Consider the following 14,843-nt stretch of genomic DNA (forward strand, 5'->3'; position numbering starts at 1 on the left):
TTTCCTGGGCACAGGGGAGGACTATACATCTCAGGCTCCTTTGAAGTTCGTTCTGGGTATTGAAAAAGTGAGCAGACGAAATGTAGGTCACTTCTGGACCGGGCCTTTAAAATATTCTTGCACAATCCTCTGGCAATCTCCTCCCCTTCTGCAGGGACTTCTGGAGAAGCGACCGCGTGTTTAAGATGTCAGGGCAAGACATGGATCAAGAACCCTGTCTCTTTTCCTGGAGGAAGCCCTCACCCCAACCCAGGAGAGCCATCCAACCTGTGCTGGACTGTGATGTAGCTGATAAATGAAATTTTACAGTGTGAAGCCACTGAGATTGGAGAGTGTTTGTTACGGCAGCTAGCATTAATCACCTTAACTAATACACTATCCAAGTTGCTGATGAAAGCCATAACCTGGCCCCATGGCAGTCATCAAAATGCCCTCAAAATGCCATTATGTCATTGGTCAACTTCAGTTCTCCTGTCATGGGTATGGACAATCATCTGGACCAACCCCTCCATCCCTCCAGCAGGCTGTCACCTACCCCCTTGCCTTTGTCACCTGAGGGCACCATGCAGATATACTCAGAGGCTTTGGGTAGTAGGACATGACATGACTGCAAGATATTGATGCCCAGCTTGGACTCTTTCCACTCCGTCCAGAGTGGCTGGATGTGTCAGGAGGACTTGGCACGGAGAAAGGACACCAGCCAGTTTTAAACTTATGTCTGGGTTTTCTCAGTCAATCCCTTTCTGCCCTCCCTGGCTCTCCTTGGCCAAGGCCACTTACCCAGCTCTCAACACATCCTGAATGAAAGAATCTTTTAGCCATACTCATAAAATTTCACTGTGCCAGTGCATTAGTTTTCTAGGGCTACCATAATAAAATACCACAGACTGGGTAGCTCAAACAATAGAAAAGTATTTTCTCCCTGTTCCGGAGGTGGGAAGTCTGGGATCAAGGTGTTGGCAGGGTTGGGTTGGGTTCTCCTGAGGCTTGTAGATGGCTACCTTCTCACTGTGTCCTCACACAGTCTTTCTCAAGTGAATGCACATCCCTTGGTGTCTCTTTGTGTCCAAATTTCCTCTTCTCGTAGGGGAAGCAACCATGTTGGATTAGGCCCCATCCTAACAGTCTCATTTTTACTCCATCACTTCTTGAAAGGAGATACAGTCCCATTTTGAGGTTCCGGGGGCTAGAAATTCAACCAATGGACTCGAGGGGACAAATTCAGCCCCTAACAATCAGGATCCATTCTAAGGTGTTCACGGTCATATTTCTGTGGATTATTTAAGGGAGGGGGAGCCTATTCTCATGGAGGAGTCAGATCAACACAGTCTTAACAGAGCACCAGGGTAGGGCTGGATGTTTTCCAGAATTTTCTAGAAGAAAAAAATTGGGAGGAAATCTATACCACCTTGGGTTTGGTGATGAGTTTCTAGATACAACACCAAAAGCATAATTCCCCCCCCAAATCTAATAAACTGGACTTTATTGAATTTAAAAACTCTGCTCTGTGAATAGCACTGTTGAGAGAATAAGTTACCTACTGGGAGAAAATATTTATAAATCACACATCAGGTAAAGGACTTGTATCCAAAATACACATGTAAAAAAGCCTCTGAAAACTCAACAATTACAAACAAAAATTTTAATAGACAAAATATCTGAACAGGTACCTCACCAAAGAAGATGCACAAGGAGCAAATAAGCATATGAGAAGATGCTCAACATCATTTAACATTAGGAAAAAAAAATGCAAACATCAATGAGATACCACTACATACACACTAAAATCCAAAATAACCTTTACAACACCAGTTGCCTACAAGGATGGTGGAGCAACAGGAACTCTCATTCGTTGCTGGCAGGATGCAAAATGGTGCAGCCACTTTGGAAGCAGTTTGACAGTTTGAGGAAGCTAAACTTTGTCTTACCATGATACAACAATTTTACTATATATTTACCCAACTGATTGGAAAGTTAGATCTGCACTAAAACCTGTCTGCAATTTATTCGTGATTGCCCAAGACTGGAAGCAACCAAGAGGTCCTTTAATAGGTGAATGGATAAAGAAATTGTGGTACATCCATACAATGGAATGATACTAAAAAAAAAAAAAAAAAAGGAATGAGCTATCAAGACACAAAAACAAGGATGGATATTGCTAAGTGAAAAAAAGCCAGCGTGAAAGGGCTATGTATTGTATGATTCCGTTTATGTGACAATCTGGAAAAGGCAAAACTATAGAGATAGCAAAGAGATCGGTGGTTGCCAGAGGATGGGGAGCAGGGGGGTTGAGTGGATAAAGCACAGGAGCTAGTCTAGGGCAGTGACACGGTAATGGCAGATACATGCAATCACACACGTGTCAGAATCCATGGGCAGTTATGGCACAAAGAGTCACCCTCAATGCATGCAAATTTAAAAATCTCCAAGGAAATTGGGGCATCCCAAGATGAAAGACAGCATGTGACCAAAAGAATCTAACCGAATTACAAATGTCTAAGGTAAGCTCAGTGAGGGGGATGAGGCAAAAGGATGCTGACCTGAGTAAATTCAGGAGCGGATGGAGACCACATGGCTAGAGGGGCATGTGTCTGCTTGCCGTCAGCCAGCTGGCGAGAAGCAAGGACATCACGGCAGCAGTGAACAACACATCCCGTGCCCAGATCTTAGTTTCGAATATTATTCCCCCCTCAGGATAAATCAAAGCACATTGGAGAAATAGCTGATTCTGGGGCTGGGATGAGCCTGGACCAACTTGTAATGCCAGTTGTAAAACACACGTATGCACACACACACACACACACAGAGCAATGGAGATTTGCCAAAGGGACATAGGAGTGAACTAAAGGAGACTCCACTTGCCAAAGATGGAACACTTTGAGCAACGAAATAAATAACGTAGTACTAGATGATAATCCAAAGTGTAAAATAAATATCTGTGAATCCATACTCGATCATAACTGATCAAATAAATAGGGGAGAAGAGACATATTTCCCATGCAGAAGGATTCCAAATAATTTATATAGAGCAAAACTCTACCTTCTTAAGTGGGGACTGCACACGGTGACTTCCTTCCAATGAGGACAGTATGAGGGGGTGGGGGACAGAGTACTTTATAGTGGAGAAACTGACAAACCCCACCTCAGGCAGGTGGTCAAGGTTAACAGCATGTAAATCAGGGTGATACCCTGTGCCATTGTATGACGTGATTTATTCATTTTAGGGAGAGAGGGAGAGAGTGCATGGGGTGGGGGGAGAGGAGCAGAGAGAGAATCACAATCAGACTCCACACTGAGTGCAGAGCCTGATGCAGGGCTCGATCCCATGACCCTGAGATTGTGACCTGAGCCAAAATCAAGAGTCCAACACTTAACTGACTGAGCCAGCCAGGCGCCCCAAGAATAGCATTTTGCTTCTGTGGTCTTCCTCCCCAAAACTATAACCAGTCTAACTATGAGAAAAATATCAGGCATACCCAACTGAGAACATGCTGTGAAATAGCTAACCAATACTCCTGAAAACTGTCCATTGAAAAAGAGAGAGAGGGCGCCTGGGTGGCTCAGTTGGTTAAGTGTCTGCCTTCAGCTCAGGTCATGATCCCAGGGTCCTGGGATCGAGTCCCACATCGGGCTCCCTGCTTAGCAGGGAGCCTGCTTCTCCCTCACACTCTGCCCCTCCCCGCTCCTTGTGCTTGCTGTCTCTCAAGCAAATAAATATTTTTTTTAAAGAATACAGTAGGGCGCCTGGGTGGCTCAGTTGGTTAAGCCACTGCCTTTGGCTCAGGTCATGGTCCTAGAGTCCTGGGATCGAGTCCCACATCAGGCTCCTGGCTCGGCGGGGAGCCTGCTTCTCCCTCTGACCCTCTCCCCTCTCATGCTGTTTCTCTCTCTCTCTCTTTCTCAAATAAATAAATAAATAAATAAATAAAATCTTTAAAAAAAGAGAGAGAGAGGGAAGAGGAGAACGAGAAGAACAAGAAGAGTACTAAAGATCATATTTAATAAATTTGTTAAAAGCTATTAAAAAAAAACCTGTCAAGGTAATCAAAACCAAGGCAACTCCCACATATTAGAGGAGGCTAGATGTGGCATCCTGGATTGGGTCTTGGGACAGAGAAAGGACATTAGGTAAAAACTAAGAAACTCTGAATTAGTTAATAATAATGGATCAATGTGAGTTCATTAATCGTGACAAAGTTACCATAGTAATGTAAGATGTCAGCAGCAAGGGACATTGGATGTGAAACGAACATTGGGTATGTATATGAAAACTCTGTACTGTCTTTGAAATCTTTCTGTGAGTGGCGGTTCCATGGTGTAATGGCTAGCACTCTGGACTCTGAAATCTTTCTGTGAATCTAAAAGTACTCTAAAATAAAAGCTTATGTTTTAAAAGATGGTCTGTAGCTTTTGGGAACACAATTGAATTGTCAGAAGGACATAATTATAGTGAATATAATAATAATCACATAATGCATACCATGTGCCACACTGGGGGCCTTCCTCGAGATTCCCATAAGATCACTTAGGGTGGGTCAGTTGGTTAAGGTTTTGGTTTCGGCTCAGGTCATGATCTCAGGGTTGTGTGTTCACGCCCTGCGTTGGGCTCTCCATTGAGCAGGGGAGTCTGCTTCCCCTCTCCTTCTACCTCTGCCCCCACCTCAAATAAATAAATAAATCTTAAAAAAAAAAAATTACTTAGGGCAGCCTTGGGAGGAGAATGCACTTCCTTCTGTTATAGGGCTGGGACCTCAGGGTAAGGCTTATTAATGTACTCACTCCTTTTACAAATACTGAGCACCCACTATGCGCCAATTACTATTCTAGGTTCTATAGGTATAGCAATGATCAAAACAGAAATCTCTGCCCTCCTGAGGCTTGTATTCTAATGGGCAGGGGCAGACAGGAAACAAGATAAATCAGCAAACACACATGGCATGTGGATAGTGAGAAGTACTAGGAAGAAGCAGAAAGCAGGGAAGGGAAGAGAAATAGGATGGAACAGGAGACATCTGAACAGATTTGGGAGGTGGGGACAGATTCTAGGTGGAGGGAAGAGTTAGTGCAAAGGCCCTGAGGTCTGCGTAAGAAGTCAGAGAGGTGCAAGAGGCCTGACTGGGTAGGGTCCCACAGGCCATGGTGAGGACTTAAGCGATGGGTTGGGTTTTGAGCAGAGGAGTGACAGGATCTGACTTTGGATTGACCGGATCATTCTGGATTCTATGCTGACTGCAGGGACAAAGGGAAGACCAGTGAGAAGGCTGGGAGACCAGTCCAGAAGAGGGATCATGGTGGCTTGGACCACAGCAGTGGCAGTGGAGAGAAGCAGGTGGGTTCTGGTTATAATTCAAAAGTAGAAGGTGGCATCCATAGGATTGAATAGTGTTTGAGTTTGACTTGAACAACCAAGTGAGGAGTCAAGGACACCAGCCCTTCTCAGCAGCACCAACCCAAGCGTCTCCAGGGGTCTCTTTTCCCAAACCCGTGGACACCTCTTCCTGCCCCCCAGGAAACCCACAGCTTGGCTCAACCTTCTGAGACTGGGGTGGGAAATACAGGGCACATTTTGAGCCTTTTTGTTCATCCTGGGCAAAGCCTTAAAGAAGGCAGAACATGAAACATGTAGCGAGGATCCAGGCTGGACTGCATCGTCCTTCTGTGGTCAATGCCAGGGTCCTGGAACTCTATGTCTTCCCAAGGGCTGACAGAGGGTGGAGGCTGGAGAGGGTCAAGGCCTACCTCAGCTGCTCAGAAGCCGGTGTGACTCGGGGCAGGTCCCTTCATTTCTCTGAAGCTCTATCTTCTCCTCTCTAAATTGGAGGTAACAATTCTGACTTTGTTAGGAGAGCATAACAAACAAATGGGATTTAAAAATACATGAAAATTGCCAGCCCATGATCGGGTCTGGCTCAGTGTGTCATTTCCCCCATCTCCTTTAAGTTACAGGATTTAGGAGTATACCCCTCAAGTAATTTAAGTTTTAAAAATCAACTTTAGGGGTGCCTAGGTGGTGCAGTCGGTTAAGTATCTGACACTTGGTTTCAGCTCGGGTCATGATCTCAGCATCCTGGGATCGAGCCCTGTGTCAGGTTCTGTGCTGCATGGAGTCTGCTTGAGAATCTCTTCTCCCTCTGTGCCTCCCCCACCCCCATGCTCACTCTCTCTCTCTCAAATAAATAAATCTTTAAAAAAATAAAATAAAAATCAACTTTATTAAGGTATATACAACAAACCGTATACATATGAAGTGTACAAGTTCTCTCAAGGTCCTTTGCAGTTCACCCTTGCCTCTACATTGGCCCCAGAAATCACTGATCTGCTTTCTGATGTTACAGATCAGTTTGCATGTTATAGAATTTAATATAAATGGAATCATAGAGCCTCTTGTTACCAGCTTCTTTCACTTAGCATAACGTTTTTTTTTTTTTTAAGATTTTATTTATTTATTTGAGAGAGAGAATGAGATAGAGAGCATGAGAGGGGGGAGGGTCAGAGAGAGAGGCAGACTCCCTGCTGAGCAGGGAGCCCGATGTGGGACTCGATCCCGGGACTCCAGGATCATGACCTGAGCCGAAGGCAGTCGCTTAACCAACTGAGCCACCCAGGCGCCCTTAGCATAACGTTTTTAAGGCTCACTCATGTTATGTGTATCAGTAATTCATTTCTTATTATTATAGAGTAGCATTCCATTGCATAGATATACCTCAGTCTGTTTATCCATTTGCCTGTAGATCGATGTATAAACTGTTTCCAGTTTGGGGCTTTTGTGAATAGTGCTGCTATAAACATTCATGTTCAAGTCTTTACGTGGACATACACTGTTATTTCTATTGGGGACATAAATATCTAGGGTGGGTGGTTTGCATGATAGGTGTACATTTAGCTTTTTTTTTTTTTTAAGTAGGTCCCATGCCCAACATGGGGCTTGAACTCACGACCCTGAGACTAAGAGCCAAGTGCTCTACCAGCTAAGCCAGCCAGACCATCAAGCAGTATTCCGTAATGGTTTTACCATTTTACATCCCCATCAGCAGGGTCAGGTGATGCCATTTTTTACCATCTAGAGAAATACCAGTTTGTTAATCAAGAAGACAAAAGAGGGGCGCCTGGATGGCTCAGTCAGTTAAGGTCTTGATCTCAGGGTTGTGAGTTCAAGCCCCGTGTCAGGCTCCACACTGGGCATGGAGCCTACTTAAAAAAAAGACAAAAGAGCGTGCCAAGTAAAGCCACCCATGTGACTATCACTGTTTATGCATAATTACCATGCAGCACAACAACTACATGGTCTGGTAGGCATTTGGAGCTGTGCTCAAAGGGGTATTCTAGTCCAGCATCAGTCAGTCTTTGACCATGCTCTGTGGACACTGGTTCACTCACAGTTTTGGGGGTTTTCTCCCAAAGAGGATATACTGTAATCTCCCTAGCGGAGTTTGTAATGTAAATGAGACTAGAGAATATATACAGACATCTCTCTCTCTCTCTCTCTCTCTCTCTCTCACACACACACACACACACACACACACACACAGTAACTTTGGGTAAGCAAACTCTGGAAAACATCCAGCTCAATTGTCATGACCTATTAAGAGTATCGCCCAGGGGCGCGTGGGTGGCTGTCGGTTAAGCCTCCGACTCTTGATCTTGGCTCATGTCCTGATCCCAGAGTTGTGAACTCAAACCGCGGTTGGATTCTGCTCTGGGTGTGGAGTCTACTTAAGATTCTCTCTCTCCCTCTCCCTCTGCCCCTCCCCACCTCTCTCTCTCTCAAAAAAGAAAAAAAAGAGTATTGTCCCATCCATCTGATCCCCAGCTCCCACAGCCTGGGATTTAATAAAAAAATTTTAATTTTAGAATAGTGTTGGGTGTGCAGAAAAGCTGGGACGGTAGCTCTCCGTTGCCCCACACCTGATGTCTCCAATATATTGCTGGCATCTGACGTTACTATGGTACATTTGTCACAACTAATGAACTAATGTTGATCCATTATCAGTAGTTAGTTCTGATTCCTCAGTTTTTACCTAATGCCTTTTCTCTGCCCCAGGATCCCACATTGCATCGAGTCATCAGGTCTCCTTAGGCCCCTCCAACTTGTGACAGTCTCTCAGACTTTCCTTGTTTTTGTTGACCTCAGCAGTGTTGAAAAGTCAAGTATGTTTTGTCTGTATCAGTATGGACTGGTGAATATTCATTTTATTTGGGTTATAATCCAACACTATTTTATTTTTTATTTTTTTAAAGATTTTATTTATTTATTTGACAGAGAGAGACACAGTGAGAGAGGGAACACAAGCAGGGGAAGTGAGAGAGGGAGAAGCAGGCTTTCCATGGAGCAGGGAGCCCGATGGAGGGCTCAATCCCAGGACCCTGGGATCATGACCTGAGCCGAAGGCAGACGCTTAACGACTGAGCTACCCAGGCGCCCCCCAACACTATTTTATTGACTTTGTTGCTCAAATTGTTCCAGCACTGGCCCCTGGGAGCCCTTTCAGCTGGCTCCTGTGTCCCTTTAACAAACCCCATATTTTTAGAATGTCCCTCAATTTGGGCGCCTGGGTGGCTCAGTTGGTTGAGCGACTGCCTTTGGCTCAGGTCATGATCCTGGAGTCCCGGGATCGAGTCCCTCATCGGGCTCCCTGCTCAGCTGGGAGTCTGCTTCTCCCTCTGACCCTCCTCCCTCTCATGTTCTCTGTCTCTCATTCTCTCTCTCGCAAATAAATAAAATCTTAAAAAAAAAAAAATAGAATGTCCCTCAATTTAAGTATGTCTGATGTTTTTCCTCCTCATAGCCGGACTGGTTTAGTAGAGGAAGGTCACAGAAGCTAAGTGCCATTCACATCACATCAGATGAAGGGCACATGCCATCAACCTGATTTCTCCCCATTGCTGTTAACCTTGATCACCTGTCTAAGGTCGTGTTTGTCAGTTTCTCCGCTGTAAAGTACTGTGATACCCACCCCTTCATTCTGTCCTTGTTGGAAGGAAGTCACTATGGAAGGAAGCCCACACTTAAAGGGGGGAAGTTATAAATTACTTGGAATTCTTCTGCATGGGAGATACGTCTCTTCTCCCCTATTTATTCAACCATTTGTTTACATCAGTATAGACTCATGGATATTTATTTTATACTTTGGGTTATAATCCAGTACTATGTTATTTATTTTCTGCTCAAATTGTTCCATCTTTGGCCAATGAAATCTCTCTCAATTTGCTCCTGTGTCCCTTTGACAAACCCCATCGTACATGGCTGCATGCACTTGAGGGTGAGGGTATGTGTGTGTGTGTTTAGCACTTTTGTACTCTCTGGCACTAGAAGATGCTCTAGGCTCATCCTGTGTCCTTCCTGCCCCAGGCCTAGAATCAGTCATTTCTCTAAGCATCCCGGGCTCCTTTTATTGGAGAATGATATTAGAAGCCAAGATCTGGCACTAGATGTGCTCATTGCTGCTGGGGTACCTTGCTTCCATGCCCTCTTGCTGACAGAATAAGCAGACATACGTTCATATGCTAACCTATGCATGTACACAGATCTATAAATATTTCTATATGTGTCCATCTGCAGCTGTAGTAAGCTGAGCATGAGTTCATACTGACGTCCCCGACTCTAATCCAGTACCGCACGGATTATTCTAGCCTTCCCCTTTGCTTGCCTGTAACCTCCCACTCCATCAGAGAGAAACCTGGCTGCCACAGTCCATTTACTAATTGTTCAATTCCAGCATGCACATGTGTGATTTCAGAATTGTTAACCCGTACCCCGTGGGAAACAGCTTCCCCAGCTAGAGGTGTTGTGTGCAGTTCCATATGCCTTTAATTTTGCAGATTCCACTCACTTCCAAAGTTACTTCGGTGAGCATCTTTTTGCCCATCCAAACCTTTTTTCCTGGGCTGGATTTCCCCTTCTTCTGACGATAAATCTGACCATCGGGGCTCCGGCAGTGATATTCTCCATGGAGACCGGGTCCCCATGCCCTCCTGAGTCTCATCAGTCCCCTCTGCCATCGCTGGACTGAGGGACACCCCCTCATCTCAAAACAGCCTAGATGAACCTTCTCGACCCACCTGCCAAGTTCCATGACCTCATGGGTGGACCCAGCCCATGGCCCGGCTCCAGCCAGCCTTCACTCCTGTCTGAGCATCGTTGCTTGCCCCCCAGGACCACTCAGCAGGGGCTGGCCACTCTGGGCCCTGGCCAAGCTGTCCAGCCATCCTGCTGGTCTGCCTGGTAACTGGGGCCTTCTCAGGTTACTCGGAGGATCACTTTGCCTTAGAAACTCCAGCTGTCACCTCAGGTGCATCAGTAACTGACGCCAAGGCCCTGAGCAGCAGAGGGCTGGCAACAAGCTAGTGTCCTCAGGCATTCCACAAGCCCTGTGCTCTGTCCCTGCGACCACTGAACTTGCCAGTGAGGAAGGTGAGCAAACCTGGGAGCGTGGGGTTCAGCCCCCAATATTCTGGGATGGGCGGCCCTGGGATGCCTCCCTCTCATGCCCTGAGATAGTCCATCAGCCCTGCCAGGAGCCTGGATTCCAGTTTCTGGGTGAAGGTGAGAGAGCAGAGAGCGACCCACACCAGGAGCTCGGGGTGGGTGGGAGAGGGCTTGAGTCACTCTGCAGGGCTGGGGACACACGGGAGGGCTTGACCTGCTGTAGAAGCCCAGCGGGGTCCGAGTGATGGCAGCCCCTTTGGATCTGTGGGCTCCACAGGCTGGGTGTAGAGGAGCTAGGCATTGTCTGCTCTGGCCTCTGAGAGGCAGCCTTGCCACAGCTGTGCCCCAGCCCCAAATTCAGAGCTGCCAGCCAGCCCCTCTTTGGTTGTGGAGGAGCTGACTACTTCTCACGGTACAAGAACTGACCTCAGGCTCCTCTAAGACGTGGTGATGCCCCCACCCCATCTGTGCCCAGGGCACCCAGGAGTCCAGCGAAGCCACCAAATGACAGAGTAAGTGTCCCTGAGGCCCCGGGGCAGCATGGCCACCTGGCAGAGGAGGACCACGTCCCCTGGGATGGGCTCGGGAGGCAGCTGGCCAGCCTTGGGGTGTGACAGCCTCCACCATACCCAGGTGAGGAGTGCTCACACTGTCCTCTGGTGTCCCGGTGAGACCGATTCTCCCTGGTTGTCCCTTAAGTGTCCCTGGTTCTTCCTAGTCCACAATGCTGCTGGAACCCCGGGTCTCCTCCTCGCCCCAATTCCCCAGCCGCTAAGACATGTTCAGGTGTCTTGGGAGAGGGAGCTATGGGCAGATGACTCCATGTGGAGGGCCTTCAAATCCAGCCCTCAGATGTTCTCTGAAGCCAGAGTCAGGAAGTCCTCTGAACTAAGGACCCTTCCCCGGAAAACAGAGCCTTCACACCACATACGGCCTACAGTTTCAGAGGCTGTCCGTGGACTGTGAAAAACCCCTGCCCTAAACAGACCTACAGGAACACACATAGATTGTTCTATCCAGGACAGTCACCTTCGTCTCCCTGGGCTGAGTTTGTTAACCTCAAAAATAAAAGTTATTTTTCCAGGAAAAATGGGTTAACCCAGGAATGGTAGAGAATAGCAATTCAGGACAAGCAAGCTATGGCAAAAGCCATAGACGAGTCCAACAAACAAAGGAGAGGAACTTTATAGAGAAGAACAAGGAAGCTGGGAGGGGTGGTTTTGAACAGAAGTCCATTGGAGAGAAGCAAGAGATGGGGGTGATCATGGTTCCTCATTGGCTGAGTTGCAGGGGTGGTCCTTTTCTTGTAGGAGAGGCAATGTACATCTTTTCCTGTTGGACTTGTAATCGATGATTCTTTTCTGTTTGATGATTCTTCTGTCGGGCTTTGGAATAGATAATCCTCACTGTAATTGAGGGAGAATTGTATGGCTCCCCCTTCTGGCCTCCTGACTCCGTTTTAGGAGGTCTCCCTTTATTAATGTTCACTTTTGTGTCTCCCGTCCACTCACCAGCCCACACGATCTGGCCTCTTTTGGAGGACAGAGGCACCCCCTCCCCTAGACCCAGGAGCTCAGAGACCTCCAAATCAGCCATACCATGCTTCCCCAAGGAAGTCAAAAAGGAGAGTCATACAATTCAAAAGGCAAATACCCACCAAAGTCAGTAGGAATTTGTGATCTCATGTCACTGAGAAGTCCTTTTGTCACATGGACGTTGGTGAATTTCAGGCACAGCTGGATCCTGGAGTTGAGCCACTATCTTAAGACCTAATCCTCCACCCAGAGGCAGAGAGGAGCAGAGGCCCAGACTGGCGCATCTCCTGGGTCTTTAAGCGGCCTGCAGCACGGTGGACAGGGCCAAAATGAACCGCTGTGCGGTCTCTCTCTCTCTCTCCAGCCGCACTTCCAGCGCTGCCATGCCGGCCACCAACCAGGGCTGGCCCGAAGACTTCGGCTTCCGGCTGGGCGGCTCGGGCCCCTGCTTCGTCCTGGAGGTGACAGAAGGGAGCAGCGCACACGCCGGGGGTCTGCGGCCCGGGGACCAGATCCTGGAGGTGGAGGGGCTGGCCGTGGGTGGCCTGAGCCGCGAGCGCCTGGTGCGCCTGGCCCGGCGCTGCCCGCGCGTGCCGCCCAGCCTCGGCGTGCTCCCGGGCCCCGACGGCGACGACCCAGGCGCGGCATCCGGCCATGCTTCCGCGACCCCAGCCCTGCGGCCCCCGCGCCCCGGCCGAGGCCTCTCCCTGGGCCGTGAGCTTCTGCGCCTGGCCCGCCGCAAACGCCCCGAGGCCGTGCACCGGGAGCGCAGGTGCAAGGCCCAGGAGTTCAGCCGCAAGGTAGGACAAACGAGGGGTGGGGCGTGGTTGGCAGGGTCCCCCCGGCAGCTGGGCAGGCTCTTCTGGGGCCTAGCGTGGGCCCGGAGCTGCGGAGTCTTCTCGGGACATACTTACCAGAAATATGACGTGCGAGCTTCAAGGCCCTGTACCTAATTTTGTGATTCTGTGTGGTTTTGTGGGGGTTGCTTTTCTCTTTTATTGAGATGCACAGCTGTACAGAAAAGTACGTTAAGTGTACAGCTTACAGGATTTTACAGATGCCCTCACCCTTGTAATCACCCCCTGATCAAAATGCAGATGGACAGAATATAGATAGAGTGTAGAAAACAGAATGATTCCTTCACCCCAGAAAGTTCCCGCGTGCTCCTTTCTCTGTCTGTCCACCCCATGAAGAGGTAGCTGCTATTTTTTTTTTAAGATTTTATTTATTTATTTGAGAGACAGAGAATGAGAGAGCACATGAGAAGGGGGAGGGTCAGAGGGAGAAGCAGACTCCCTGCCAAACAGGGAGCCCGATGCGGGACTCGATCCCGGGACTCCAGGATCATGACCTGAGCCGAAGGCAGTTGCTTAACCAACTGAGCCACCCAGGCGCCCCGGTAGCTGCTATTTTGACTTGTGTCGTTATAGATGACTTTTGCCCGTTTGTGAACTTTATATTACTGAATACACAGCATGTACTCTTTGGTGCTGAGCTCCTTGTGCTCAACACTTTGCTGTGACTTTCATCCACGTCGTGTGGCCGTGGGTCATTCCTCTTATTGCCTGTATTACTAACAGTGTCTTAGTCTGTGGCGGCTGCTGTAACAACATACCAGAGACAGGGAGGCTTAGGAAAAACAGGCATTTATTGCAGTGTATTTCTCACATTTCTGGAGGCAAGAAGTCCAGGATCTCAGGGCCAGTGGATTCAGTGTCTGGTGAGAGCCACTTTCTGGTCCATAGCTGGGGGCTTCTCACTGTGTCCACACATGGTGGAAGGGGCAAGGAAGCTCTCCGGGGTCTCTTTTCCAAGGGCACTAATCCCATTCATAAGGGCTCCACCCTCATGACCAAAGCACCTCCCTGAGGCCCCACCTCCTAATACCATCATCGCTGGGGCTTAGGATTTTAAGATATGAATTTGGGAGAAACACAAACATTCAGACAATAGCACATAGTGTTCTTTTTTTTAAAGAGCCACACTTGTTTCAAGCCCCCACAAAACTGGGGCCTGGCCCTGCCTTACACAGTAGTCTGGCTGGCTAGTTGGCAACAGGTGGCCCTGGTTCAAGCCCCCTGACCTTTCAAAGGCATTTCCTATCAGACTTTGGCAGGAACAGACCCTGAGGGGTGGCAGGTGGAAAGTTAGGGCTTCCCCGAGGACTGAGAGTCAGATCCTGGAATGGCCAACATCCTTAGCCACAAGAGGAGTCCAAGGTCTGAGTCACCTACAGGAAGCAAAGGGTGGCCACCAGGAGAGGTAGAGACCCAGAGCTGGAAAAGAACATCTGAGGATGGAGTTGTCCTCTGGCCAGGATCCTGAGCAATCCCCGATTTGCAGAAACCTGGCCCTTTTCTGGACAAATCCAGAGAAATCCAAGAAACCTGGATGTAACACAGGGAAGAGGCTGACCAGTGGGTCCACAGGAGCCCCCTGGAAGGTGTCACTGCAGTAACTACCTCAGGCCCTCCGCCCTCATATACCTGTCCTCCGGGGCCTTCAGATGTGGGTGCCCAGCCCAAGATCTTGGAAACTCAGTTTGATGACTGGGACACTTGAGTTCACAGACACCCTCCCTTGTCCTCCATGGAAAGGGCACTGCTCATTCGTTCTCTTGGCAGAGCGTGGCCATGATGTTTTGGGGGGCAGAGGGCTGGGAGCCCTGCTGTTAGAGAACTGGTTCCCAGCCCACTGCCCAGGTATCAGATCTCCATTCACCTGGCCTTCTCCAGTGCCCAAGCTTGGTCCAGTCCCTTCTTCTAAACTGAACCCCCTCAGGAGCTTCACCTCCATGTACCCTGACATGACCCCTTGTCTGGGCAGGACCCCAGCTTGAGCCTTTCAGCCCATGGCCCTGGAGCAGGCCAGCCTCTGTAGCC

The 14,843-nt window shown here is 48.5% G+C and overlaps 1 protein-coding gene across 1 annotated transcript in view; it reads left to right on the plus strand.

The window, feature by feature from the left end:
* The first annotated feature begins 10,069 nt into the window (after positions 1-10,069).
* GRID2IP (Grid2 interacting protein) overlaps positions 10,070-14,843 on the plus strand; it is a 36,421-nt gene continuing 31,647 nt past the window's right edge. Inside the window, exons 1-2 of the mRNA XM_034988338.1 lie at positions 10,070-10,411; positions 12,326-12,761. Of these exons, the coding sequence (XP_034844229.1) occupies positions 12,345-12,761 (417 nt within the window). The 5' untranslated portion in view covers positions 10,070-10,411; positions 12,326-12,344. The remainder of the gene's footprint in view (positions 10,412-12,325; positions 12,762-14,843) is intronic.

Source organism: Mirounga leonina, unplaced genomic scaffold (assembly GCF_011800145.1).
Source record: "Mirounga leonina isolate KUSES-001 unplaced genomic scaffold, KU_Mleo_1.0 Mir_454, whole genome shotgun sequence".
Lineage (NCBI taxonomy): Eukaryota > Metazoa > Chordata > Mammalia > Carnivora > Phocidae > Mirounga > Mirounga leonina.